The following is a 25,498-nucleotide window of genomic DNA, read 5'->3' as shown; positions in this document are numbered from 1 at the left end:
GGCCCCCTCCTGCTAGCACCAGGTCCTGCTCCTGCTGCCACCTCTGGCTGTGCTCTCATCACGTTTTGGTCACTTTTTGTGCCCGTTCAGGTCAGGTTTGGGAAGAAATTTGAATGAGGAGAGCAGGGGGCAGTAGCCAAGCCGGCAAATGACACCATTGTCAACACGGACCTAATCAAAGCCCTCCTGCAATGTTGATACACTTCAAATGATTTGGTGAAGAAGGAGACACCCAGGTGATTACAAACAATTCCATTTATTAAAGATTAACAAAGGCACAAACACAGCCCTGTCCCTGGAGTCCAACTTCTGTCCTCACACTGCGGGACCCCAAACACTTGGATTTCAGGCCCCTGGGGTCCAACCTCTCTCCCCCACCGATGGGACCCCAAACACTTGGATTTCGGACCCCCGGGGGTCCAACCTCTCTCCTGCACTGCCGGGACTCTGAACACTTGGGTTTCGCCCTGGGATTTGGGATGGCAGCAGTGGATTCCTGCTGCCATCTAGCGAGACGAGGTTCGCTCCAGCCTCTCCTCAGGCAACACAACAAAACTCAACAGCTTCAGGAGGCTACAAGAGAACCGGGAAGTCTTTCCCTGTAACCTTTCCTCCTGTTTAGAACTAGAACTTGGGTTTGGAAGAACGAATCCCTGCTCCTCACTCAGCTGCAAGCTTCTCCAGCTCGTCCATGTCGTATGGATCCAGCTGCTTGATCGTGGTCTCTGTAGGAAGGAAAGAGCAGTTGTTGGGAGGTGAGCGCAGAGCTCGTTCCCTGTGCCACCTGAGTGCCCCATGCCAGCTGGGAAGCTCCCGGACTGCTCGCTGCAGCATTTCCCTCTGCAGGGAAATCAGCTGGGAGGAAGTGCAGGGGGAACTGGATCAGTGGGGAAATCAGCTGGGAGAAAGCGGGAGGGGAACTGGATCAGGGCAGAGCCAAGGCACGGCAGTGAGTGCAAGCAGCGGCCCCACAGCAGCAGCGTGCAGAGCTCAGCCTCTGGATGTGCTCCTGCTCCCTGCTCCCACCTCCAGAGCCACGCAGGACAGGGAAGGTTCATATCCTCAAGTCCATCCTCACACTGGCTCCTTCTGGCCATGGCTGTGGATGGACTCATCCACATGCCAGTTGTTCCAGGTGCTCATTTCTTCTACTGCAGGGCAACAATCTTTGCCGGACTTTGTGGCCCGTGTCTTCTCTGCCTGGTGTTTGCCTCAGGCTCACCCCATGTTCCAAGGACAGGTGGACATTTAAAAGAACCAAGAGGGCTGAGTGGCTCTGAGACTGGAGCTGAGGAAGGGCTTCCTGCCCATCAGAAGGTTTCTGTAACCTTCTTTCCTCTAAAAATCACAGGGAAAACAGGCACTGGGATTCAAAATGCCATCGGTGCAGCCACAGCAGCTGGCAAATCCCATGAAAATCCTCTTGATGTTGACAAGTGACAATCAATTTCCACTCAGGAAAGATTTCCACAGCTGCCATCTCCTCTCCGATAGCCAGGGCTCAGCTGAGCCGGGGCACCAGGTGCCCTGGGACAAGGGCTTGAAAGGAAAGGCAGAAAAAATGCCTGAAGGAGGGAAAAAAGAAGATGCTGAGACATCCTGGGTACTGGTAATGTCCCTTGCAAGCTGCACACAACCTCTAGGGCTGTTTCTTGGAAAATTTGCCTGCTGGGGAGCAAAAATCACCCTAAAAGCTGCATCTGTCGTCTGCTCCCAGTGAGATGAGCCCTGGGGAGAGCAGCAGCCTGAGAAGGTCCATTTGTGAATAGGAGAAGAGCTGGAGGGGGATCACAGTCCCAACCCTGCCTCCCAGAGCAGCAGGTCCATGCGGATACTCACGGAAATGCTGCTCTATCTTGTGCACGAGCTCCACGGTCTCTCTCTCCACCACGCTGAAGGCGATGCCGCGGTGCCCGAAGCGTCCGGCCCTCCCGATGCGGTGCAGGTAGGTCTCGAAATCCGGCTCGCCGTCCTGATCCACGGGGAGGCCGAAGTTCACCACGGTGGTGACCTGCTGCACATCAATCCCTGGAAAGGAGGGAAAGGATCCTCTTGGGACACCTTGTCCCACAGGATCTGCTGCTCAGGGAAGAGCGGCAGGCCTGGCGCATTTTGGGCCATCGGAGGGGTGCTGGGTTTCCCGGGATACCTCTGGCACAGACGTTGGTGGCAATGAGGACCTTCTCCTTGCCCTCACGGAAGCGCTGGATGACGCTGGCCCGCTGGACCACTGTCAGCTCGGCCGTCAGGATGGCCACTTGGTGCCCGTCCTGGCTCATCTTCCCCGACAGCCAGTCTGCAAGCCTCCGGGTCTGGACACATGGGGAGAGGCTGAGGCCAGCAGTTCCCCCTCCAGAGTCCCCTGCCCCTTTGGAGGGAGCTCATGGCAGTTTTCAACACTCCCCTGGGGTCTGCTCCTTTGTTTTGGGCGTCTTGGGAGGAGCCCACTGTGCCCACACTGTAAAATGACCCATTCCTGCAATTCCCAACAGGAAAGGGGCAGTGCAGGGCTCTGCCAGACAGGGGCCTTACCTGGCAGAAGATCATAACCTGACCAATGGTGAAGCTGCCGTAGAGGTTGCAGAGAGCCCTGTACTGCTCATGTGAGCTCTGGCACACCATGAAGTACTGCCTGATGTTGCTCAGGGTGAGCTCCTCCTCACGGAGCTTGATCACGATGGGGTCAGGGATGATCCGCTCCGCAAAAGCCCGAACAGGTTCCTTGTAAGTGGCTGAGAACAGCAGCACTTGGCAGCTCTTGGGAAGAGCCCTGGGGCAGGGAAAAAGCTCTGTCAGCCCCCAGAGAGCAGCTGCTGCCCATTAACCCTAATTTAAGCTGATTTTGTGTTGCCTTCAATGGAAAGGGAAGCCAAGAGCACTGACAAGAAAGATGGAGAGGGACTTTTTACAAGAGTCTGGAGTGACAGGAAAAGGGCAGAATGGCTTCACACTGAAAGAAAACAGGTTTAGATATTAGGAAGAAGAGAGGAGAAAGCAGGGAAGCAGGACACCAGCCCTCAGGAATCCTCACCTGTGGATGCGGATGCTCTGACAGGAGAGGCCCTGCGTGTCGATCATGATGTCAGCCTCATCAAGCACAAACAAGGAGATCTTGGTCAGGTCCAGGACGCGTTGTTTGAAGCACCAATCCAGTGTGGTGCCTGGTGTTCCAATGATGATCTGCTCCTCCAGCACTGTGCCCTTCAGAACTGCAAGGGGGGAAAAGGCATTTGGCTGCCCCCAGGCATGGAGCTCTCTGGTGCTCTGAGTTTTCCCTTGGCTTGCTCAGACTCTGGCTGCTCAGTGATGCCTTCGAGGGGTCATCATGACACTTCCCTACAGCCTTGGGGTGTGGGAACCAGCCCCACATGGGAAAAGGGAGTCTGCAAGCAGCCAGTGATGGTGCAAAAGCCTCCTCAGCAGGAGAGGGAGACAGACATTACTTTATTGCCCCTCATGGAGGTCTGGGTGGTCCCTGGTAGCCCCAGGCTCTAAGAGGGGATCCCTGTGCTCCCTTCCCGTTTCTGGAGCTGTGCTGGGCTGGACTCACCTCGGTTTCCCCGGACAGCATAGTTCACCTTGATGTCTGTGCAGAATTTCCCAATGGTCCGGACCACCTGCCCGATCTGCAGAGCCAGCTCGTAGGTGGGAGCAAGGCAGAGGCACTGGAAGGAGAGCAGAGGAAGGAGCTGTCAGGTCTGGGATGGGGCACACTGGGCAGGGACAGCAAGAGCAGCACAACAGCATCCCACAGCACTGAGGCGCAGGGGACGGGGCAGTGTGGCACGGCTGGAGGTTCAAGAGCTGGGCTGTGTTCCCAGCTCCAGCCAAAGCGGCAGAAAGAAGCTGCTGCCTCTATTTTTGAGGAGGAAATTCCTCTCTCAGAAGCGTGGTGCAGCTCGTTCCCATGCCCTAGTTCAGTCACACCATTCATACACAGGAGATCTTACGTGGCTGGAAACAGCCAACAAAGTGGTTCTGCACCCAGAGAGGGGACTGGGAGTACCTGACCACCAGAAACCAGCAGTGTCTGCAGCTGCTCCTCAAAACTTCAATTTCAGGATAGCCTGGATTGATCCACTCTGGCAAGTCAAAGCACCTCCCTGAGGTGGGCACCGTGCTTTTGGTCGTACCTGCCACTGTCATGGGCCCTGGTGGTTTATCATCCCACTCCAGCAGATAGTCACACAGGAATGGAGACAAAGCCCAAAGTCCTGCCCCTAGAAGTGTCCTGGGTGCTTGGGCCAACCCCTCCTGCAGCAGCTCTCCTGTCCTGTGTTACCTGCGGGTATTTCTCGTTGGCACTGGCTCTGCTCAACATGGCCAAGACAAAAGCTGCTGTTTTCCCTGTCCCTGACTGGCTCTGGGCAATCAGATTTTGGGGCCTGCAAGGTAAAAGCAGCTTAGTGGAGTGCAGGGGTCGGGGCGTTCCTGCTTGGCACCACAGTGCCGAGATGCTGGGGATCTCTGCCTACTCACGGGTATGCCAGCATCAGCGGCAGAGCCTGCTCCTGGATTTTGGATGGTCTGTTGAAGCCCATCATATAAACTGCCTGCAAGAGCTCCTTCTTCCTGTGGAAACAAAGCATCCCAAGCGCCCATGTGAAGGGGGCTGGCAGTGCTGGAGCCTGGTGGGGCTGGGGGCTCTGGCAACTCACAGGGGCAGCTCCTCGAAGGTCTTGATGGAAAAGAGTGGGGAGCTGGGGTCCCGCTGCAGGATCTCCACGTGCTGCTGGGACTCCACCAGGGATGTGTGGATCAACTTGTTCATCAGTGAGAGCTCCGCCAGCGGCACTGGGAAAGGCAGCAACTCCGTAAATAAAACAAATGGAATCACAGAATCATTAGGGTTGGAAGGGATCTCTGGAAATCATCCAGTTCAGATCCCCTGCTAAGGCAGGGTCAACTGGAGCAGGTGAGACAGAAACGTGTTCCTGTAGGTCTGGAAGGTCTCTAAAGAGGGAGAATCCAGGACCTCCCTGAGCAGCCTGTCCCAGCGCTCTGCCGCTCTCCACGTCAAGAAGTTCTTCCTCGTGCTGAGGTGGAACTTCTTGTGTTTTAGTTTACACCAAAAGCCTCGTAACGAGAATCACCTTCTCTCTCCACCCCCTCCACCGCACTCCGGGGGGCAGCGGCCGCCCCTCCCTCGGGACCCCGCGGGGGTCGCTCCGTGCTCGGCGGGGCTCCGAGCGCGGGCTGACACCGACACCGACACCCCCGGCGGCCTCCGGGACCCACCTCTCTCCTCGTCCTCCGCCTCGGCCCGCGGCGCGGGCGGTGCGGGGGGCGCGGGGAGCAGGCCGAGCCCGCGGGCCGTGCCCCGGCCGGGCCGCTCGGGGCAGCGCAGCCCGGGCCAGCGGGCGGCCGAGCGGCGCAGCGCGGCCCCGTGCCAGACACAGCCCGGGCCGGGGCCGCCGTCGGTGCCCGCCGGGCCGAGCCCGCGCTCCGCCCCCGCCATGGAGCCGTCCCACAGTGCCGGGAGCGCCGGATGGGGCGGGAACATCCGGCACGGGCAGCGGCGGGAGCGGGTACGGCCCGCGGGAGCCTCGCGGTAGGGTGGGCGTTCTTGGGGTGCTGGGCACAGGCACCTCATAAGGGCGGGGAGGGTCCCCTGCTGCACACAGGGAGTCCATAGGGTGCCAACACTCGTCGCCATGAGGTTTTGGGAGGTTCCTGGGAGACGGAGCCTGCCGCATAGGGCGTTGGGAAGCCCTGGGGAGCCGGGGACAGGACCATGGCGGAGGGAGAGTCCCCTGCTGCAGACAGGGACCCCGCGGGGTTTGAGAGGGGAGGGAAGGGGCCCTTGGGTGCTGAAGGAGCAGGGAAACTGTAGGGTTGGGGTGCTGTACCCCAGAGGGTTTGGAGAGGGTTTCAAGGGTTCTGGGGGACAAAGACCCCTTCACAGATGGATGGGGATCCACAGGGTGCTGGAGAGCCAGGGACCACCAACCTGGAAGGTCCCTGGGATGCCAGAACCCCTGCAATGTGGGGTGAGAGCCGGGTCCTCAAGCTTGTGTGTCCCCCATCTGGGATCACGTCCAGAAGAGGTTCAGGGGAAGCTGGACACAGGACTCCAGGCTACAGCTGTCACACGCTTCCCATCATCTTGCTCCCTTTTCCAGCCATCCCACTGAGCTTTTGGGGACCCTTTCCTGCACCAGAACTGCAGCCTTTTCAGTCCACTCCCATATCTGGGAAAAAATTAACACTAATAATAGTAATAACACTACTTCTAGTGCTAATAATACCTTGCTTCCATCCTAAAGCTCCTCTATTTTAAAGATGAAGTAAAATAAGGCAAAGGGAGCAGAGTTAGGTGATGCAGAGTTAAGTCTGGAATAATGGATGTTGCCTGCAGTGTTTCTAATGAACCCACAGAACAATAAGAAACTTTTGCAGATGCTTTATTAAGAAAAAAGATATCGCCGAGACGTCGTAAAGAAAACCTCCTCCACAGCAAAACTTAACCTGCTTGAAGCGCACCGGGGGATTTTCCAGACTCTGGAGGATGTTGAGGAGGAGAAAGCAGCAGGGCTGGGGCTCTAGGAAGAGGTGTACCGGCGGGGGATGAGGCAGCGGGCCAGGTCCCGGCGCACGTTGAAGCGCAGGGACTCGCGCTTCTTCAGCGTGGGCACCACGTACTTGTTGGGGACCATGCGCCTCTGCGGCCGGGGCGGCGGCCCTGGCTGGAGCATCCGCCTCCGCACGGCCCAGCGCAGCTCCTGATGGGAATCCTCCCCGGGAAAGCTGAATCTCTCCCAATCTTTTTTATATTCTCTAAGTTTGGCCGCTGGGTCAGTTCTCTTCATTTTATCAACCTGTGCAACAATGTAGGATGTGGGCGATCCCCCTGGAATGGGGTGCTCGGATATAGTGTCGCTTCCAAAATCCCTGAGGAGAGAGCAGGGTCTGTCCTCAAGGAGCCAGCAATCATCATCGTAGTGCAGGTACTCCTCCAAGCAGCCACTGCTGGTCTCTAGCTCCCCTTCGGAGATGGTGTCATCCAGAAAAGTCCTGGAATGCACCGGGCTCGATGACTCAGCATCGTTATCTGGCTCGATGTTCCTCGGTGACTCATCGGAGACTTCCACTCTTCCATCGGGTCTGTGTCTCAGCACCTTCCTCTTCATCACCAGCCTCCTGGTCTCCCTCTCATCCACGGGAAGGGCGCGAATAACGATGGATGCCTGGGCATAGGGATCATCATGGGAACATGAGGGCCCCTCACTGCCTCCCTGCCAGGTGCTCAGCTGGCTCAGGTTGTCTGCCAGCTGCTCCTCACCCTCTGCTCCTAGCACATTCTCCATTATTCCCACCAAACTGGATGGATTCTGCAGAAAAAGAAACCAGGGTTAATTTATTGCAACACATTCAGGCTGGCTAAAGATGTCAAAGGGGCTCTGAGACTCAAGTTTTTGGCTTCAGGGGTGTTGGTTTAGGTTGGGGGTGTCCTCAGTGCACTGCTAAACCTCCTGCTGCCAGCAGAAGGCTCTTCCCTACAGTGACACAAACACAACCCCTAAATTCCTGCCAGAAAAGTACACTAGAATTAATTATATGATAAATGAAGTCCTGATGGAAAAAACACAGGCCAGGTTCCACACACTGGGCAAGAGATTTAATGGTTTTTCCTTGTACCTCTGCTTCTAAACCCACAATATCTAGTCATAATTTAATCGAGAGACATCCAAGAGGGTTATTTTACTTCCAGAGGGAAGGGCTCAGTGCAGTGTGTTTAGATGCTCATTTATGAGTCTGGTGATAGTAAACCTCCAGGCCTGTGACAAAAAGGGATCCAGACACGGATTCCACTCTCAGCACAGGTTTAGGATCTCTTTAGGGGGATTTGAAAAGCCACAAGTGTTGCCGGTGCCGCTGGGAACAGTGGGAGCAGATGGCAGGGTGGGATGAGTGGCAGCCATCAGCACGCTGTCTGCAGCGGGGATGCAGGTGTGAAAGTGAGAAGGGCTCCGTGACGGCTCGCCGGGAACGTGCTGCTGCTGACGGAGCAGATCCCATCAGCTGGGGGAAGAGGAGTGATTGAAGAGTCCAAAAAAAGAGATCTGAGTGAGATGAAGCTGCCCGAGCTAAGCCCCAGTGGCCCTGTCTGTGCTCCCCTGGGAACACTAAGGGGCTCAGACAATATATACTGTCTCTGTTGGTAACAGTTATTTTGCAGAACAAGCCTAGAGATCTAATAAAAACCACATAAAAATGCAAATCCATCATTTTTTCTTTCCCTGCAGACCCTAAGGATCCACCAGCAACAAACTGACACTCCAAGGTGGCAGCTATGGCTGAGGAGAGCTCAGCTACTGACCATGAGCAGCTCCTGAGGAGGGTGCAGGAGCTGGAAGTGGAGGTGAAGCGGCTGCAGGAGAAGCTCCGGGAGGACAAGGAGGGTGCTGGGAGGAGAGAGGCTCCTCCAGCCCCTGGGAAAGCCAGGAAACGCCAACAGCGGCCCTTCGATTTCGGCGCCCACAGCCGCAGACACGTGGCACTGCGCATCGCCTACCTGGGCTGGGGCTACCAGGGCTTTGCCAGCCAGGAGAACACCCCCAACACCATCGAGGAGAAGCTCTTTGAAGCCCTGAAGAAGACGCGGCTGGTGGACGACAGACAGACATCCAACTACCACCGCTGCGGGCGCACGGACAAGGGTGTCAGTGCCTTCGGGCAGGTCAGCATCTCCATGGGAGTTCCTGTAGGTTTTCCTTGGTGGGATGGAGATCTGATGGGTTTACTGTCCCACAGCACAGCTTGGATTTGTTCTTTAAAAGCCATCAGCTCCTAACCCTGGAACTGAACCTGGCAATGGCTTCCTGCATGTGGAATGGTGATTTCAGACATTTGAAGCCTTTTTAGTGCTGTTTTCCCCCCATATCAGTTGAAGTTGTTTTCCAGGACCCTGTTTTGGAAGGATAAAATGTGTTTTAGGCTGCCGATTCTCCAATAGCTTGGTGATGCCCTGCCCTTTGCAGGGCCCTCTCAGCTGATATAACTTGCCAGCCCTACAAAAACCCCAAATCCCCAGGAACTGGCTCACTTCCTGCAGCATCAGGCAGCTGAATTCCTGCACAGAAGGGTCTGAGGGGAGCTGCAGCCAGCGGAAGGGAGTGTGGGAGTGGGAGCTGGAGGGAGGGAAGCAGGCTGGCCCGCTCAGTGGGCATGGAGCCATCCGGCTGCCTGAGACATTGGGGAGAGTGCAACCCTGGTGGCTTCACCATAGGGCTGGGTCTCCTTCCTCCCATCCCAGCACAGAAAGCAAAGCTGGCAAAGGTTTAGCCTCACATGGCTGCTCTGCTCTCCTTCATAGGATGAGCTACACGGAATCAGGGCATTTGGTGCCTTCTCTTGCGCCACTTCAGCACACAGCACCCACGGTGGGAATGAACTTGTTCCCACACCAGGCTTCCCAGTCAGCCAGGCTGTTACTGCCTTCAAGTCATCACCTCCAGCTTGGAAAAAAAAAAAGCACATTATAACCCAGTGACTAAAGCTGAAGCCATTCTGAGACCGTGCTACGTAGGCAGCCTGCAACTTTCCCTGTTTTATTAATGGAATCCATGGCATCTGCTCGGGTCCTCAGAGGCACTCACAGCTCTGCCATGGCAGGATTGCCTGACTAAAGCCACCTTCATCTGTAGGAGATCCTGGATTTATTTCCCAGAGGTGTAGGAAGACTTGGCTCAGCATGCTGCTGCGCCCTTCCATCCGCGCTCTAATCCTGGCTTTCCTCATTTCTGCAGGTGATCTCCCTGGATCTCCGCTCCAGCCTGCCGGAGGGGCAGCAGCTCAACGGCCACACGGGTGAGGGGCAGCAGGAGGAGCTCCGCTACACCCACATCCTGAACAGGGTGCTGCCACCCGACATCCGGGTGCTGGCCTGGGCCCCCGTGGAGCCAGAGTTCAGCGCCCGCTTCAGCTGCCTGAGCCGGACCTACCGCTACTTCTTCCCCTGCGCCCAGCTGGACGTGGCCCTCATGGACACCGCGGCCCAGCGCTACGTGGGCACCCACGACTTCCGCAACCTCTGCAAGATGGACGTGGCCAACGGGGTGCTCAACTTCCAGAGGACGATCCTCAGTGCCAGAGTGACATGGGTGGGCAGGGGAGGAGAAGCTGGGCCATGGGATCCCTTCCGGCTGTGCCAGTTCGAGGTGACGGGACAGGCATTCCTGTACCACCAAGTCCGCTGCATGATGGCCGTGCTCTTCCTCATTGGCCAGGGCATGGAGAGCCCGGATGTCATTGACGAGCTGCTGAACGTGGAGAAGAACCCCCGGAAACCGCAGTACAGGTAGGGACTGGTCTGGAAAACCCAAGGGGCTGCTCTTCAGTGCAGCAGCTGCGCCTGGAGTGCCACTGGCAGGCCGTGTCCCTGCCAGCATGTGAAGCAGTCTCATGCGTGGGAACAGGCTGCCAGTGGCCTCACCGGAATGTATCCACAAGGATCTCTGTTTTCTTGCTCTTGAGCAAAGCTTTGATAGCTGTAGTCCTTGGTATTTGGTGAAAATTAAGTCACTTTTTATTCAGAAAGTAAATTCTGTGAAGGTCAGGGCTGGTTTTGGCAGATCCATTGTTCTTGAGCCGTTTTGAGGTTCCACCTCCTGTCCTTGTCCCCAGCATGGCGGTTGAGTTCCCCCTGGTCCTCTACGACTGCGAGTTCCCAGACCTGCAGTGGCTCTATGACCCAGAGGTGCAGGGCTTCAACGTGACACACTTGCAGCAGCTCTGGGCAAGCCACGCCGTCAAAACCCACGTGCTCCGGGACATGTTGGCAGGGCTGGATGCTGCTCCCATGGCCACCAGAAAAGGTAGAGGGAGTTTGGGGGGAATACCTTGGAATGCACACTGACAGGGCAGCGTTAGTTGGGATATTGGGAATAATTCTTCCCTGTGAGGGTGGGGAAGGGTGCCCAGAGAAGCTGTGGCAGGGTGCCACAGAGAAGCTGTGGCTGCCCTGTTTTATTAATGGAATCCATGGCATCTGCTCGGGTCCTCAGAGGCACTCACAGCTCTGCCATGGCAGGATTGCCTGACTGAAGCCACCTTCATCTGTAGGAGACCCTGGATTTATTTCCCAGAGGTGTAGGAAGACTTGGCTCCACATGCTGCTGCGCCCATCCCTGAAGTGTTGAAAGCCAGGCTGGACAGGGCTTGGAGCAACCTGGGATAGTGGAAGGTGTCCCTGCCCATGGCAGGGGATGGAACGAGATAAGCTTTAAGGTCCGTTCCAACACAACCATTACGGGACTCTGTGAATTACAGGGGATTAACTGCTTTAAAAAAAAAAAAAAAAGAAGGAAGGGGTAATTAAACTGTTTTTTTCCATGATGTCACAGGTCCAGGGAGCAGCCTGGTGCCCTGGGGAGAGCTGCAGCCCCCACTCCACAGCCAGATCAGCGGCTTCGTGGAAGGGGTCCAAGCCCGCACCTACAAGCCCCTGCTGGCCCGGCCCAGATGCGAGGGGCTGGAGGCCCGGATCGAGCACTTCGTGCGGAGGGGCCGCATCGACCCGCCCCAGGGGCCGGGGGAGGGGGCCGGGGAGCCCCCCGAGGGCAAGCGGGGCAGCACTGGAGCCCCCGAGCAGCTGCCCAAGAGGATCTGTACGGACACCGAGTGACGGGGCACCTCGGCATAGGGGCAGCTGACGCTTCACCCTTTTTTTGTATTACTGTTATTGGAAAAAAAAAAAAAAGCTTTTTTTCAGTGCTATTTTTTATAAATCTCAAGAAATCCGGTATAACGGTGTTGTGTTCTGGGGGCAATGGGAGGGGGCTCAGCGCGCAGTGAGGCAGCACTGGGGGGGGTGGCTGAGGTTATACTGGGCTGGGACCCCGCGCTCCCCCCCGCTCCCCGGTACCTCAGGCCAGGCCCAGGCCGGCCCGGCCGCGCCGCTCCCGCTGCTCCGATGTGCGCCCCAACCGCCGCCGCCGTTTAAACACCCCCGCGCGCCACTATTGGCCAGCGCCGCTGTCGCTCAGCTGGCGGCGCCTTCCCATTGGGCAGGCGCTCCGTGGTGCCGCACCCGCGGCGCCGCCATTGGCCGGCAGAGGGACGCGGAGAAGGAGGCAGAAGATGGCGGCGGCCGGTGGCGCGGCGAGGCGCTGTTGGCGGAGCGGCGCGGGGCTGACCCGGGCGGTGCGTGGTGTCTGCGGGAGCGGGCGGGTGACGGCGGCTCTGCGGGCGGAGGAGCTGGCGGAGCGGCTGCGGAGGAGCGAGGAGCAACAGCGAGAGGTGAGCGGAGTGCGGGCTGCTGGGCCTGGGGCCCTCGGACTACAACTCCCGGCGTGCACAGCGCGGGCGGCCATGGGGAGCGGGGCTTGCGGGTGAGGGATCGGGTGGGATGGGACGGGAACAAACATCCAGTGCTACCCGCTACCATGGCCAAGGACACCTTCCACGATGCCAGGTTGCTCCAAGCCCCGTCCAGCCTGGTCTTGGGCACTTCCAGGGATGGGACAGCCACAGCTTCTCTGGGCACCCTGTGCCAGGGCCTCACCACCCTCACAGGGAAGAATTTATTCCAAATATCCCATCTAACTCTGTCTTTTGTCGGTGTGAAGCCATTCCCTGTGTCCTGTCCCTTCAGCCCTTGTCCCCAGTCCCTCTGCAGCTCTCCTGGAGCCCCTTTAGGCCCTGCCAGGGGCTCTGAGGTGTCCCTGGAGCCTTCTCCTCTCCAGGTGAGCACCCCCAGCTCTCCCAGCCTGGCTCCAGAGGGGCTCCAGCCCTGGGAGCATCTCTGGTGCCTGCTCTGGCCTGGCTGCAGCAGCTCCAGGTCCTTCCTGTGCTGGGACCCTCGAGCTGGAGGCAGCTCTGCAGGTGGGGTCTCAGCTGAGCGGGGCAGAGGGGCAGAATCCCCCCCTCCCTGCTGCCCACGCTGGGGGCTCAGCCCAGCTCAGGGGCGGTTCTGGGCCAGGGCCTGTCCAGCTCTCCCCCACCAGCACCCCAAGTGCTTCTGCCAGAGCTGCTCCCCATCCCTCCATCCCCAGCCTGGATTGATCCTGGGGGTTACCCCGACCCAGGTGCAGCACCTGCCCTTGGCCTTGTTACGCCTCATGAGGTTGCCCAAGGCCACTGACTGAGCTTGTCCCAATCCCTCTGGATTCCACACCGTCCCTCAGTCATGGAGCAGGAGCACATGGGAGGCGAGCAGGCTGCTGCAGGTCGCAGTGCAGGTTTGTGTGGAAGCCAGGAGCTGTTTGTCCACCACCACTGGTGTCCTGTTGTCTCCTCAGATCCCCAAGGACCCGACGCAGCGATGGCTCCGGGAACTCGCTGCACTGAGCCAGCAGCTGCAGCAAGTTCACCCCAATGTCCTGGCCAAGATCCTTAAGCAGAGAACTCTCTACCAGAATGAGGAGATTGTGGTGATAGACAAACCCTACGGGCTGCCTGTGCATGGTAAGGGGGAGTGGGGAATGGAAACGGTTCCCTGGTGCTAACAGGGATCCTCTGTCTCTGTCCTTCCTGTGTTGGGGTTTCCCTTCCCAGGGAGGGTTCCAGGGGCTTGGTCACTGTCAGATCTCGGCCTTCCCCTCACATTTTGGGGTGATTTAGGGTGCATGGGGAGTACGAGAGTTGAGACTCCTTGCTGCCCTGGGTCACACAGGCGGCCCCGGCATCAAGAACTGCATCGCTGATGTGCTGCCCATTTTGGCCAAGATGCTGGAGAACATGAAAGCTGACCCCCTCCACCTCTGCCACCGCTTGGACAAGGAGACCACGGGCGTGATGGTGCTGGCACGGAGCAAGGAGGCAGCGGAGAAGATCCGTCTGCTCTTCAAAACCCGTCAGGTGGAGAAGATCTACTGGTAGGAAAGGTTTGAGTGAAGAAGGGGCTGTGAAGGGGGTTTAAAAAAGGAGGGGACAATCCCTGGGGTGTGGGGGCTTTGTGGAAGTAGGGGGTGTTGCTGATCTTCCTCCTTCAGCACCATTTTGTGAGACTGCGTCGTGAGAGAGGAGCTGGGGGGGGGGGGGAGTCCCATCCTGTGAGTGACACCTTGCAGACCTCTGCTTTCCCTTTCCAGGGCAGTTGTCCTGGGGGACCCAGACCCTGTTGAGGGCATTGTGGAGATCCCCATCGTGGAAAAGGAGGTGCAGAGCCACCAGTCCCACTACAAGGTGAGTCCTGTGTTCCCTCAGCTGCCATTCTGGCCAGGCAACCCCAGCATCCCTCCTGCCTCCCCCAACTCCCCCTCTCTCCACCCTTCAGATGACGCTGGCTCCCAACTACCGCCTGCGTCTGGAGGATGGGAAGGTGATGAAAATCCGCAAGAACCGGAATGCCGAGAGCGCGGTGACTCGGTACCGCCGGCTGGCCAGCGCCTCCGCCTGCTCGCTGCTGGAGCTCCAGCCCATCACTGGTGAGTGAGGCCTGCCAGGGTGTCCCGGGGCTGGATCCACTCTCTGTGCAGTCAGCAGCAGCTCTGGAAGGGGGAATTTACCACTAGACATGACTGGAATCCTTTTTGGAACAAAGCTCTGGGAATAAGCCCCGCTGGGGTGATGCTTTACTGCCAAGCTGTTTGCTGGCTGCCAGTGATTTTGGCATGGCATTGTCCAGCACTGAGGGTGGTGGGTGCCAAGGCCTGGCACAGCTGGATGTCACCTTTCTCTTCTTCCCCTTTTCTCCTCAGGGGTGAAACACCAGATCCGCGTTCACCTGGCTTATGGCTTGGGATGTCCCATCCTGGGGGATCACAAATACTCACACTGGAGCAAACTGGCACCCCAGGTAAGGCAGGTCTTGCACTGGGGAGCAGCTGGAGCTGGATACAGCCCCTTGTGTCCCCCAGCTCCTCATGGGCTGGGGATTTCAAGTCTCAGCTGAAAAGCTGCAGTTTTGAAGGGAACATTTTCCATCCTTGCTGTAGAGGCTTCCTGAGCTCACCCTGAGGAGGCTGAAGCTGGAGCAGAGCAAGGCTCGGCACCTGCCCCTGCACCTGCACGCCCACCGGCTCCGCCTGCCCCTGGGCCAGCCCTTAGACTTTGTCTGCAAGCCACCCCTCTTCTTCCAAAAAACCCTGAGGAAGCTAGAGCTGGACATCCCTAAGGACTGACGAGGCAGGACTGGAACGGTGCCGTGTATCTCCACATCTCCAGCACGTGGCAGCAGCTGTGCCCACCTTGGAGCCAGTGGTGGGGTGAATCCTGCAGTCTCTGTGCTGGTGCTGATTCAGAGTGCGGGCCTATGTGTGCTTCTGGCCCAGGAAAGCAGCTGAAGACACACTGAAGAGCCTCTAGACAAACAAGGATGAGTGGAAGTTGGGCTTTGCCTGATCTGTGTTTTGAACTTGTCTCCGGGCAATAAAAGCTCCAGTTCCCTTGAGGGAAGGTGGTGTGTGTCTCTGTGCTCTGGCCAGGTGGGACTCAGTCCCTGTGTAGGTTTGACCAGACCTGGGTACAGCCCCTCCCTGATTTTGGAGCTGTCACTCATCTCTCCAGAGTTGTTTAGCTCAAATTTGGAGAGTCCTTTCATTGGAAAATCCATCGAAAGTGCAATTTGGCAGTGGCTCTGGGGTTTTTTTGCTCTGCTGAGAGACTGCATGGGGAGTTCCTTGGCTTGGCTGGGCTGAGCAGCTCTGAGACTGCCCCTGCTCCGTGCTGCCAGCAACATTGGTGTGGGTTTCTCAGCACTGTGCTGCAGGGAGAAACTGTTCTGTCCCGCTGCCCCTTCAGTTACCCCATCCCTCATTTCTATTTTTTTGGATCTCTTGCTCTTGGGAGCTTTCCTTGGAGTCAGATTCTTCCCCCTGTGCCCTGAGAGGGAGGCAAGAGGAGGGACTGATGGTCTGGGGAATAGCAGCTGATGTTCTGCCTCAAAGTTGCCTCATTTGGTGTCTCCTGACCTGTCCCAGGAGCTTGGGGCTCGGCAGCAGGACGTCCTCTGGCCCCTCTGGCTGGTTTGGGTGCTGGAAAGGATTTTCTGTACCCTGTGGGCCCACCGTGTATCTGGCTGGGGCTTCTTGTTGGGGGAGGGCCCAGTGCCCTGGCTCCCTGCTGAAAATAGCTGGGACCCCCATGCCCTCGGGCCGCAGCGCCAGGAATCTGTTGGCTGATGAGAGAGGGATGTAAAACCACGGGGAGCCAGGAGCTGCTGCGGCTGGGCAGGAACGCTGCCCTGTAGGAATGTTGTCAGGGAGGAAAGCTGCCTTCCCAGCTCACTGCTGCGGCTGTTGGGGTGGGTTTTTCTATTTCTATTTGTGAAAAGGCTTCCCCTGTAATTAGGAGGTGATTTAACGCCCTGTCTGAGCTGTCATTCACAGCACTGGACACAGCACTCGGGCGGGCTCTCAGCAGGGACTCCTCAGCCCGGCAAAAGTCACTCCTTGAGCCAGTCACACCTCAGGCAGCCCTCACCAGCATCTCCTTTTCCTCACTTCAAAATGTCCCTCTCACACACGGCTGCTGAGTACATGCTCTCTGATGCTCTGCTCCCAGATCCCAGCAGTTCCCGAGCCAAGGGCTTGCGGCTGGAGCTGCCGAGCGATCGCCTGCTGAAGTTTGTCACCGTGGGGCTGCCCCTCTTCCTCGTCTCGCTGGCTTTCGCCCGGGAGTTCTCTGCTGGTGAGTTGTGGCTTTTCCAATGTGTTCTTCGGGTCGTGGGCAAGCACCAGTGGCAGTTTGGTTGTCGTGGCAAACCCCTCGTATTCTTGATGGTGTCATGATCCGAAGCAGAACAGCCTGGAAGTCCTGTTTTAGGAGCTGTTCTGCCTCGTGGGTATTTATTGATTGTTTTTAATGGATCGTAATTCACTGGGAGAGCCTGGGAACAGCTGTGTTAACCCCAGGAGCAGCACTGAGTCAATGCCCAGCCTCAGCTGTTTGTGCCCTTTGGGTGCCATGGGCTTGTTTCTGAGGAGGAGGGTGCTGGCAGCACGGAGAGATGCATTGATAGTGCATTGTGACCTCAGGCTAAATCTGGTCTCAGCCAACATCCAGCTGCTGTCCCTGAGGATTTGGTTTTACTCCAGCTTCTGGCTGGTCAGTCTCTAATTCCCTGCCCTGTGTACACACCACGACACACAAAGGGTTTGTGTTTGGGAAGAGATGGAAAAGTCCTCGCTAGAAACACAGCAGCTCCCAAATGACCATGAAAAAGGCTTTTTTTAATTCAAAGCAATGCCTGAGATGTAATTACACTCCTGTAAGGCATTGGCTTGTGGCAGTGGAATGCTCCTCCACCCTCCGTGGCTGAGGTTTGCTCTCCTCCTCCTCCTCACCCCAGGCTCCCAGATCAGCTGCTTCTCTCCCACCAACTTCACGGGGAAGCAGTCCGCCTACACCGACACGGCTTGCTGGGACTCCCTCATCCACCATGGCTTCGACGCTGAGGGACGTGCCATCACCAAGTCCCTCTGGGCTCTCAAGGTAGGGTCAAAGTCACGTCTGGGTGCCCCTGCATCCCATCTGGATGTCCACAGCAAGAGCGACTCCATATCCTCAATGACCGTTCATCTTCTCTGCCCAGGTCTTCCCCTACTCGCTGCTGGTGGTGGCGGTGCTGATGTACCTGCCGTACCTACTGTGGCGTTACGCTGCCGCCCCCGCCCTGCACTCCGACCTCCTCTTCATCATCGACGAGCTGGATAAATCCTACAACCGCTCCGTGCGCCTGGTGCAGCACATGAAGAAGGTCCAGCAGGCCAGTGCCGAGCCGGAGCGATTCTGGGAGGAGTACGAGAGGTGAGGCCAGGCCAGGTCACTGTGACCCTTGGAGTCCCTCCATGTGGCGTTGTGATTGCATCCAGGATGGAGTTGGGTGAAATGGTGCAGTTTGGGGGGTGGCTCTCACTGCCCCGTGTTCCTCCACCCCCAGGGCCCGCCGGGAGAGGTATTTCGAGTTCCCGTTGCTGGAGCGGTACCTGAGCTGCAAGCAGCACGCCCATGCCCTGGTGTTCATCTACATCCTGCGGAACCTGCTGCTGCTCCTGTTCCTGGCTGCCACCTGCCTCTACCTGGTCTTTCTGCACCTTAACATCTTCTTCCAGGATGAGTTCAACTGCTCCATCACAACAGGGCTGCTCCAGGCAGAGCCACACATCCCCCCGCTCATCCCTTGCAAGCTGGTCTTCTTCTCCGTGTTCCAGCTCATCAGCCTCTCAGTTGGCAGCGTCTATGTCCTCCTCATCCCCGTTGTCATCTACAATGCCCTGCAGCTCTGCCAGTGGGACAAGGGGCTGCTCTCCGTCTATGAGATGCTGCCTGCCTTCGACCTGCTCAGTCGCAGGATGCTCACCTGCCCTGTCAACGACCTCAACGTTATCCTTCTCTTCCTCCGTGCCAACATCTCCGAGCTGACCTCCTTCAGCCGCCTCAATGCCGTCAGTGCCCTGAGGGAAGCCACTGCCAACAAGGAGGACATCGATACTGTCATCGACTTCATGACGCTGCTGGCTGGGCTGGAGACCACCAAGCCCAAACACCAAGCTTGCACCCCCGAGGCCGAAGGCAGTACAGCCCTCTCCAACGGTGCAGCCCTAGGTAGGCTTTTTGGGTAGAAGCAACTTCTTCCCTCTTCTCTTGGCTCCCACACCACCAGATCCCACCCTGGAAATGTGGCTGGACCACCCAAAATCCTTTGCCAAGACCTTAAGGTGTTTGGGGCATAGTTGGGGGTCACTGTGAGGGTTGACAAATCCTGAAAGGGGTTCTGGCATCCACAATGTGATGCTACTGCGATCCAAGGTGTAGGCAGGAGTTGCTATAGGAACAGCAAGCCAAGAGATTGCTGCTTAAATCCAAGCTCTGGGCAAACTGCAGGGCTGGGAGGGTCCCTGTTTTTGGCAGCTCATCCTGCAGGGAGTGGGGTTGGGAGTTTTAAATCCTGGGAGGCTGATGCCAAGGATGCCATGCCTGCCCCCTTCTGTTCACATGGCACTGGTGGGCACAGTGGGAGATGAGTGCAGAGATGGAGCCGGGTTCCAAGACAGAGCCACGTTCCCAGGGCCTGCACTGCTCCCTCTCCCACATACTTTGGGTTTTGGGGAGCTGGATGCCTCCTTTGGGGTCTCACAGGGACCCCTGGTGCCCATGGCAAGTGGTTTGCAGGCTGTGTGAGACAGCCCGGCCCCACAGGTAGGAGCCGAGAGGCCTGGGCTTCGTTCTTGGCCCTGAACACAGAGTCTGAACTGTGGTTAAAAAAATACACAGACTGAGCTGGATTCTGCATCCTCGTTGCCATGGCAACCCAGGGCCAGCACAGCTGGCTCCTGGGCCAGTTACCCGGTGCTGGCACAAGCCCAGATCCTAGTCTGCCATCGCCCAGCTAATTAACTGCCTGCTCTTCCCCCCTTGTCTAGAACCAAAGCCTGGAGTGGAAACGACGGGAAAAGCCTCACGGGACTCGCTTGGATCTGCCTGACCCAGAAGCAGGCAGCAGGCAGGGATCCTGTGATCCCAGGATCCACTTTTCTGACACAGCTGTGCTGCAGCAGTGGGGCTGAACCCAGCTGTGCTTCCTGCACTTGGCCTTTCCCTTCTTATGTACATTTGTCCAGCAAAAAGGGTTAAACAATCCGTGTTTTGTGCAGAACCTCTCAGGTCTCTTATTCTAAGTGCTGGGTGCCATGCTGTGCCTCTTCCACACAAATTTCCCTGCTGTTATGGCAAGAGGTGGAGAACGGAGGATTAGGAATGCTCCTCTGAAGGAAAAAACCAATCCAGGAATAAAATGAGGTGGTTTACTAACTGTTTATTAAGAGAGGGTGGTGGAAGGCAGTCACAGCCCAGCCTTAGTGTTTAGCTGTGGGTTTTTGGCAGAGCTCCTCTCTCCCTGTCTCCACCCTGCAGCTGGAAGCTGATCCCTGGATCCTGTGAGCACCCTACCCTGGGGATCAGCAGTCCGTGCCCAGAGAAATGGGGTGTCTGGGGGGCCAGGACCAGCTCCGTGAGCAAGGGAGCAGCAGTGAGGGGCTCAGCTCCCACTGGTGTGTCTTGCTGCTTACATCATTTTCCATATATTTAATTTGTCCTTACATAATTTTTCATATATTTAATTGTAAATTGGCTTTTTCCCCCTCCCCCGACCCTGTAGCCTTGGCTGGAGTCCAAAGAGGAGCTGAAAAGTTGTTTAATTAATAAGGTAGTAACCAAGCCTCTTCCTGGCTTGGGAAGGGACAGTGCCAGGAGCCATGAGTGCTTTGCCAGAGGCCTGAACTCACTCAACTCCCTAATTTAGGGGGAACCTGGAGGCGGGGAGGAGCAGCAGCTCCCTCCCTCCGGCAGCATTCCCTGCAGGGAGGGTGTCCAGCAGGAAGGGGGGTGCAGGCAGCCCCTGGGGGTTGTAGAGGGGGCAGGCCTGGTACTCACAGGGCCACTCGGCCCAGGCATAGCGCAGGCCCAGCACCAGCGTCCTGCAGCCACTCAGGGCCAGCGTCACCGTGCGGGACCCCACTGCCACCACCGGTGCCGGCAGCCACTGGCACAGGGATGCCTGGCTGGAGCAGCACACCTGGGGAGGGGAGAAACCCCTATCAGTGTTGCCTTCCCTTTCCCAGCTCTCTGGGGAGGATTTCCCACCCCCTCACCTCAAACGCCTGTGCATCCCTTTGACGGCAGATGAGCTCCTGGCTGTAGGTGACATTCAGCAGCCCCCTGGTCACCTCCAGGACAGCCCGGGTGGGATATGGTCCCTGGAACACGAGGTCCTTGTCCCCGTATGCCACAGCCCTGGCACCCAGCAGCAGCCGGTGCGCCACGTTCTGCTTGTCCCGGGGGTGGATACTGCCGAGAAAGAGGAGGAAGATGGGGTTGGTACCCAAAAATTCCATCCCTACACCCTCACCCCATCCCAGGACTCACCTGCCATAGGGAGAGTGCTCATCGCCCAGATCCATGGCGACGGCCATGAAAGTGCTGGGCATCCTGGCATTGGGAACAACCCCCAGGTCGGCTGTCTGGTGCCAGCGGAGCCGGGCAAAGCTGTCGTCCGCACTCCGACGGCGGTAGGTGGACAGCTGGGAGTCACAGGGAAAATGGGGGAGTGGCTCAGCTCCCAAAACTGGCCACTGCAGTCCCTGCATGGGATTTTCAGCACGTGGCAGGATGCATCCATGTGTTTACAGCATCCTCTGCCAACGTGGAAGTGGCCTCCAGTGTGTGAAGCCCCCCTGGGTATCCCCACAGGATCGTGGGGGCCCTGCCTCTCACCCTCCCACACCTGCACAAAGCCAAAGGGCAGAAGCTGCTCCGTCTGTCCGGCTGATCCAGCGTGGAACGCCCGGCGCCAGTCGGCAATGAGTGCAGGGAAGGTGCAGTTGTACTGGTCTGTGTGCAGGAGGGTGTTGTCCTCACCTGTCCCCCAGAAAGAAGGGCTTATGAGAGCTTGGTGGGACAGCGGGGGCTGCTCCACCCCTGGGGAGAGAAATGGGGGCTCACCCTGGTACCAAGCGACACCCCGCAGGGTCATGTTGAGCAGCGGGTGGATCATGGCGTTCCAGAGCACGGAGGGCGTTCGTGGGCCAGAGAGATGCTGATGTGGGGAGGTGCTGGAAGACAAAGCTAGGCTTAAGGGGGTGCAAAGCACAAGGCAGGCTTCAAGTTAAAGCAAGCACCATGCCAAAGGGAGCTCTGGGGTCCCTCCTCTCCCCCTTTACCCACCCAGATGTGCCTTATGCTCTTGGCATGGGAGGGGATTTTATCCTAAGGGGGCATGAGGATGCACAGAGGGGGCAGTGAGGCTTCAGGAGAGGAGGTGGGGTGGGAAGGGATGACGATACTCCCCAAAAGTAGCTTGGTACGCAGCAGGAGCTGTTTCCACAGCACCTTCTCTCACCTCCCCGTGTCCTCCGGGAGCCCACACGCCTGCAGAACCCGGCGGGAGGACCAGGCCTCGATGGGGGTCCCCCCCCAGGCCACCTCCACCAGCCCGATGGGGGAACCCAGAGCCTCATACAGGGAGCGCCCCAACAGCCAGCACACGGCCGAGAAGTAGGTGAAATTCCCGTGGCCCAGGTTTTCTGCTCAAGAAACAGCAGGCTGCAAAGGGAAAAAGTGGGGGAAAAGCCATTTCCAAGCTCTCTTTTGGAGGCCCATTGCACTCACCAGCCGTTGGAATGGACCACGGCAGGTCGATCCGCTCCAGGTCCTCCAGCTCAACGTCGGAGCGGGCAGGCGCCGCAGCAAAGATACGGACGTAGGGATAGCGAGATGCCATGGCGAGCTCCTGGCTGGCATTGGCCACCTGAAGAAGGGGCAGGAGCAGGCAAAGCACTTCCCTGCCTGATCCCTACCTGATCCTGCCTGATCTGTGCTGGGGGGCCTTACCTGCAGGACCGTCATTGCCATGTTGCTCTGCCCGCTGCAAAGCCACACGTCTCCAAAGTAGATGTCCCGCAGGGTCACGTTCTCCAAGCCCTGCTCAGCTGTCAGTGCATAGGGACCACCCTGATCCACTGGGTCCAGGACAGTTGTCCATGTCCTAGAAGGTCCTGGAGGAAGAGGATGATTCTTATCTTCCACCACCCTTATGAAGGCCTCAAGACCTTTGCCAAGATGTTGGATGAGCGGCCAACAATGAGTGGGGAAGGACAGGCAACAGGGTAAAGCTTCCCCACCACAAAGACGGGTTGGGGAAATGGATTTCGGAAGATCTCTGCCATCACAGGGACCTTCTTCCTGCAGGAATTAAGGGGTTAAAAAAGAAAATCTGGAAAACAAATGTGTGTCAGAGCAGAAGCTGCTGGGAGGAACTGGGATTACAGGAGCAGCTTGGTGTGTGTGACACTGAGATGTCTCTGGTTAATTTTAGAGGCGCCGAATCGAAGCGTAAAGATATTCTGCTAGAGCTTAAGAGTGGATTTTCTGGCTGGATCCTGCAGATCTCCTGGATTGTTGCTCTCCCACAAGACACCTCCAGGCTCTTCAGCTTATGGAGGTGCCCTTGGCCAGCACTTTCACCCCTCAAAGGTGATGAGCTCCCCCCCAACTCTTGAGGCAGTGAGGTAGCTGGGATTTGAGGTGCCCCTGGGCTCTCCCAGCCCCAAGGAAGGCTCTGCTTGCACAGGCACCATCCTTTGGGGCTTAAAGACCCCACAGGATCCTCCAAGGGGTCATAGATTGAAAAAGAAGCCAGGAGTGCTCTGGAAATTCTTCAGACATGGTTTAGACAGGGAGAGAAGCTAAATTCCCCTTCTCCCCTCCACAGCCTCATCGCTCGGCTCAAGCCTGTGCAGTGCCACCCACTCCAGCAGCAGCTCGGCTCCCGCTGGGCGCCCACGGGATCCGCTACTGGGAACCAAAGTGAGCAAAGGCTGGCGCCGGTGGGGAGGGGAAGGGCTGAACCCCCCCAGGTCTCCTGGAGAGGGAAAAGCACGAACTGGAGATGTCACCACCACCTCTGCAGCCCTAGGGCAGCAGTGTGACAAACCTCAGGGTGGTGACAAACCTCAGGGTGGTGACAAACCCTGTCTCACCCCACCATCAGCTCCGATTCGGGCTCAGGCAAATTCTTGGGCCACCAAAACCATCACCCTCAGTTTCTAGTGAAGGCCTGGGACTGACCTTTAACCTGTGCTGTTTTCTCCATGATGATGAGGCCACCGGCCCCTGAGAGAATCACGGTGACCACGGCCCCTGGCTCCCCGTGGCCCCACACCACAGCCCCTGACGGCTTCTTCTGCAGCACCATGTGGTCACCATAGTAGGAGGCAAAGCTGAGCCTTCCCCCTGGAATCAGCAAACAGTGCAAACATCAGCTCCGAGAGGAAAACACCCTTTCCATGGCCTCTGATCCCCTCTTAAATACAGATTATTTGAGATCCCTCTTAATTTACAGCTTTCTGGTCAGCCTTAAGGTGGTTAAAATCCCCACAGAGCTGAGGAAGAGGCAGAATTTAAAGTCCACAAGAGGGAATTTGCCTCCCAAAGCACAGGGAGCATGTTATAGCTTGTATTACATGGATTTGGATACAGACTTTGGTAAAAATTCTTCTGTTAACAGCATGGGAGTGTCTCTCCCAACCCAGCCTTGCTAATAAATGTTCTGATGTATTTTTCCCATGGAAAAAAGTTTGTCAGGGGGTGGGATGGGAAACATTGGGTGTGCAGCATTGGCAAGGGCACCTTCTGTGGGGACAGAAGGCTCAGCCCTGGCACCCCCAAAAGGCCCATTTTTGCAGTGTGAAAAGAAAATCATGCTTGAAAAGGGGGTCAGGAGCAACATTTGAGGCGTGATCTGAGACCTCCATTGACCAAATCAGAGCTCATGGAGCCTCATCTCCTCCACAGCTCATCCTAGGCTGGGCTGAAGGAAAGGGAGAGGAAAGGGAAAGGGAAGGGAGAGGGAAGGGAAAGGGAAAGGGAAAGGGAGAGGGAAGGGAAGGGAAGGGAAGGGAAGGGAAGGGAAGGGAAGGGAAGGGAAGGGAAGGGAAGGGAAGGGAAGGGAAGGGAAGGGAAGGGAAGGGAAGGGAAGGGAAGGGAAGGGAAGGGAAGGGAAGGAAAGGAAAGGAAAGGAAAGGAAAGGAAAGGCAAGGCGTCCTCAGCCCCTCAGGAGTCAGCTGCATCGCTGGTCCCACTGCCTCATGCCACGAGGCTCTGGGAGTTATATAAAAACAAGTCGGAGGAGAAAAAAAAATTAAAACTGAGACGCCAGGGAAGAGTGGAGGCTATAAAAAGCAGCTGGGAGGAGGGAAGGGAGAAGAAGGGAGGAGGGAAGGGAGGAGAGCCCACGAGACACCACTGAGGAGCCGCATGTGGCTCCCACCTTACGTAAAGCATCGTCCCACGGCAGCAGTGCTGGGCCAAGGGCGTTGGGGAGGGGCTGGGGGTGTGAAGGGTATCAAAGTGGGACTCAAGGGGTGCAGAGGGCATCAAACTGGGGCTCTGGGAGTGCAGAGGGCACTGAAGCAGAGCTTGGGGGTGCAAAGAGTGTGAAAGAGAGGTTGGCAGTGACAAGGGCATCAAAACTGGCCTAAGGGGGAAGCCAAAGGCATCGCGGTGGGGCTGGGAGGGCACCAAGGGCCCCAAAGTGGGGCTCAGAGTACTGCCAATGTCATCAAAGAGGGTCTGGGGTTCAAGGGGTATCACAGTGGGGCTGGGGGGGTTTGCGGGGGGTGCCAAGAGGGGCACCCTAAAACGCAGGGCTGGGGAGGTGCCAGTGCACATAAGAGGCTCGGAAAGGCGCAAAGGGCACCAAATCAGGGCTTGGGGGAGCTTAGGGAATTCCACGGGCATCGGAGCCGGGCTGCTGCCATGCCAAGGGGTCTGACGGTGCCAAGCGCCCCGAGGTGGGTCTGGGGGGGGTCTCGGGGCAGGCTGCAGAGGGTGCCCGCGGGGCTGGGCGGTCGGAGGTTGACCTTCCCCGGCCCTTTACCTGCCGCCGCCGGAGCCAGGGCCAGCAGCGCCAGCAGGGCCCACGCCGCCATCCTGAGGGGGACAAGGGGCTGTGAGGGCGCCGAGACCGCCGGTGCCCCCCGGTACACCCCGGTACCCCCGTTACACCCCGGTACCCCCGTTACACCCCGGTACCCCCGGGCCTCCACCGCCCCCGCCC

The 25,498-nt window shown here is 57.7% G+C and overlaps 6 protein-coding genes across 11 annotated transcripts; 3 read left to right on the top strand and 3 right to left on the bottom strand.

The window, feature by feature from the left end:
* Window positions 1-236: 236 nt before the first annotated feature.
* On the bottom strand, window positions 237-5,338 carry DDX25 (DEAD-box helicase 25). 2 transcript variants are annotated; one of them, XR_011146589.1, is made up of 11 exons: window positions 5,239-5,338; window positions 4,659-4,794; window positions 4,480-4,572; window positions 4,283-4,385; window positions 3,551-3,665; window positions 3,032-3,209; window positions 2,533-2,770; window positions 2,150-2,312; window positions 1,840-2,028; window positions 1,027-1,565; window positions 237-725 (listed from the first exon to the last, which is right to left on the bottom strand). XR_011146589.1 is itself a non-coding variant. In XM_068994806.1 (10 exons), exons 2-10 carry the CDS (start codon window positions 4,769-4,771, stop codon window positions 661-663), a joined length of 1,257 nt encoding a protein of 418 aa, XP_068850907.1. In that variant the 5' UTR covers window positions 4,772-4,794; window positions 5,239-5,338; the 3' UTR covers window positions 237-660. The 2 variants fall into 2 exon arrangements, 1 of the variants encoding a protein (XP_068850907.1); XM_068994806.1 differs by lacking the exon at window positions 1,027-1,565.
* A 158-nt stretch (window positions 5,339-5,496) lies between these two features.
* PUS3 (pseudouridine synthase 3) lies at window positions 5,497-11,834 on the top strand. Of its 4 annotated transcripts, none has more exons than XM_068994795.1 (5): window positions 5,497-5,528; window positions 8,247-8,680; window positions 9,750-10,300; window positions 10,627-10,817; window positions 11,346-11,834. In XM_068994795.1, the coding sequence occupies exons 2-5, from the start codon at window positions 8,294-8,296 to the stop codon at window positions 11,624-11,626; spliced, it is 1,410 nt and encodes a 469-aa protein (XP_068850896.1). In that variant the 5' UTR covers window positions 5,497-5,528; window positions 8,247-8,293; the 3' UTR covers window positions 11,627-11,834. The 4 variants fall into 4 exon arrangements, with proteins under 4 accessions (XP_068850896.1, XP_068850897.1, XP_068850895.1 ...); XM_068994796.1 differs by having other exon boundaries at window positions 5,510-5,551; XM_068994794.1 differs by lacking the exon at window positions 5,497-5,528 and having other exon boundaries at window positions 7,338-8,680.
* On the bottom strand, window positions 6,389-11,947 carry HYLS1 (HYLS1 centriolar and ciliogenesis associated). 2 transcript variants are annotated; one of them, XM_068994799.1, is made up of 2 exons: window positions 11,867-11,947; window positions 6,389-7,331 (listed from the first exon to the last, which is right to left on the bottom strand). In XM_068994799.1, the coding sequence occupies exon 2, from the start codon at window positions 7,305-7,307 to the stop codon at window positions 6,543-6,545; it is 765 nt and encodes a 254-aa protein (XP_068850900.1). In that variant the 5' UTR covers window positions 7,308-7,331; window positions 11,867-11,947; the 3' UTR covers window positions 6,389-6,542. The 2 variants fall into 2 exon arrangements, with proteins under 2 accessions (XP_068850900.1, XP_068850899.1); XM_068994798.1 differs by lacking the exon at window positions 11,867-11,947 and adding an exon at window positions 11,039-11,119.
* A 122-nt stretch (window positions 11,948-12,069) lies between these two features.
* On the top strand, window positions 12,070-15,287 carry RPUSD4 (RNA pseudouridine synthase D4). The gene is made up of 7 exons (XM_068994737.1): window positions 12,070-12,240; window positions 13,242-13,407; window positions 13,616-13,817; window positions 14,034-14,127; window positions 14,219-14,369; window positions 14,643-14,740; window positions 14,880-15,287. Exons 1-7 carry the CDS (start codon window positions 12,082-12,084, stop codon window positions 15,063-15,065), a joined length of 1,056 nt encoding a protein of 351 aa, XP_068850838.1. The 5' UTR covers window positions 12,070-12,081; the 3' UTR covers window positions 15,066-15,287.
* A 97-nt stretch (window positions 15,288-15,384) lies between these two features.
* PANX3 (pannexin 3) lies at window positions 15,385-19,678 on the top strand. The gene is made up of 5 exons (XM_068994736.1): window positions 15,385-16,572; window positions 17,234-17,376; window positions 17,477-17,691; window positions 17,825-18,489; window positions 19,308-19,678. The coding sequence occupies exons 1-5, from the start codon at window positions 16,392-16,394 to the stop codon at window positions 19,367-19,369; spliced, it is 1,266 nt and encodes a 421-aa protein (XP_068850837.1). The 5' UTR covers window positions 15,385-16,391; the 3' UTR covers window positions 19,370-19,678.
* Window position 19,679: 1 nt separating this feature from the next.
* SIAE (sialic acid acetylesterase) lies at window positions 19,680-25,423 on the bottom strand. Its single transcript, XM_068994735.1, has 10 exons — window positions 25,319-25,423; window positions 23,509-23,673; window positions 22,273-22,436; window positions 22,051-22,189; window positions 21,782-21,965; window positions 21,385-21,494; window positions 21,167-21,300; window positions 20,809-20,963; window positions 20,535-20,730; window positions 19,680-20,458 (listed from the first exon to the last, which is right to left on the bottom strand). The coding sequence occupies exons 1-10, from the start codon at window positions 25,368-25,370 to the stop codon at window positions 20,177-20,179; spliced, it is 1,581 nt and encodes a 526-aa protein (XP_068850836.1). The 5' UTR covers window positions 25,371-25,423; the 3' UTR covers window positions 19,680-20,176.
* Between the last annotated feature and the right edge of the window lie 75 nt (window positions 25,424-25,498).

The sequence above is a fragment of the Aphelocoma coerulescens genome, chromosome 24, assembly GCF_041296385.1.
Source record: "Aphelocoma coerulescens isolate FSJ_1873_10779 chromosome 24, UR_Acoe_1.0, whole genome shotgun sequence".
Classification (NCBI taxonomy): Eukaryota; Metazoa; Chordata; class Aves; order Passeriformes; family Corvidae; genus Aphelocoma; species Aphelocoma coerulescens.
Note: the sequence above shows the minus strand (reverse complement) of the source record. Positions and strands in the feature narration are given on the sequence as shown.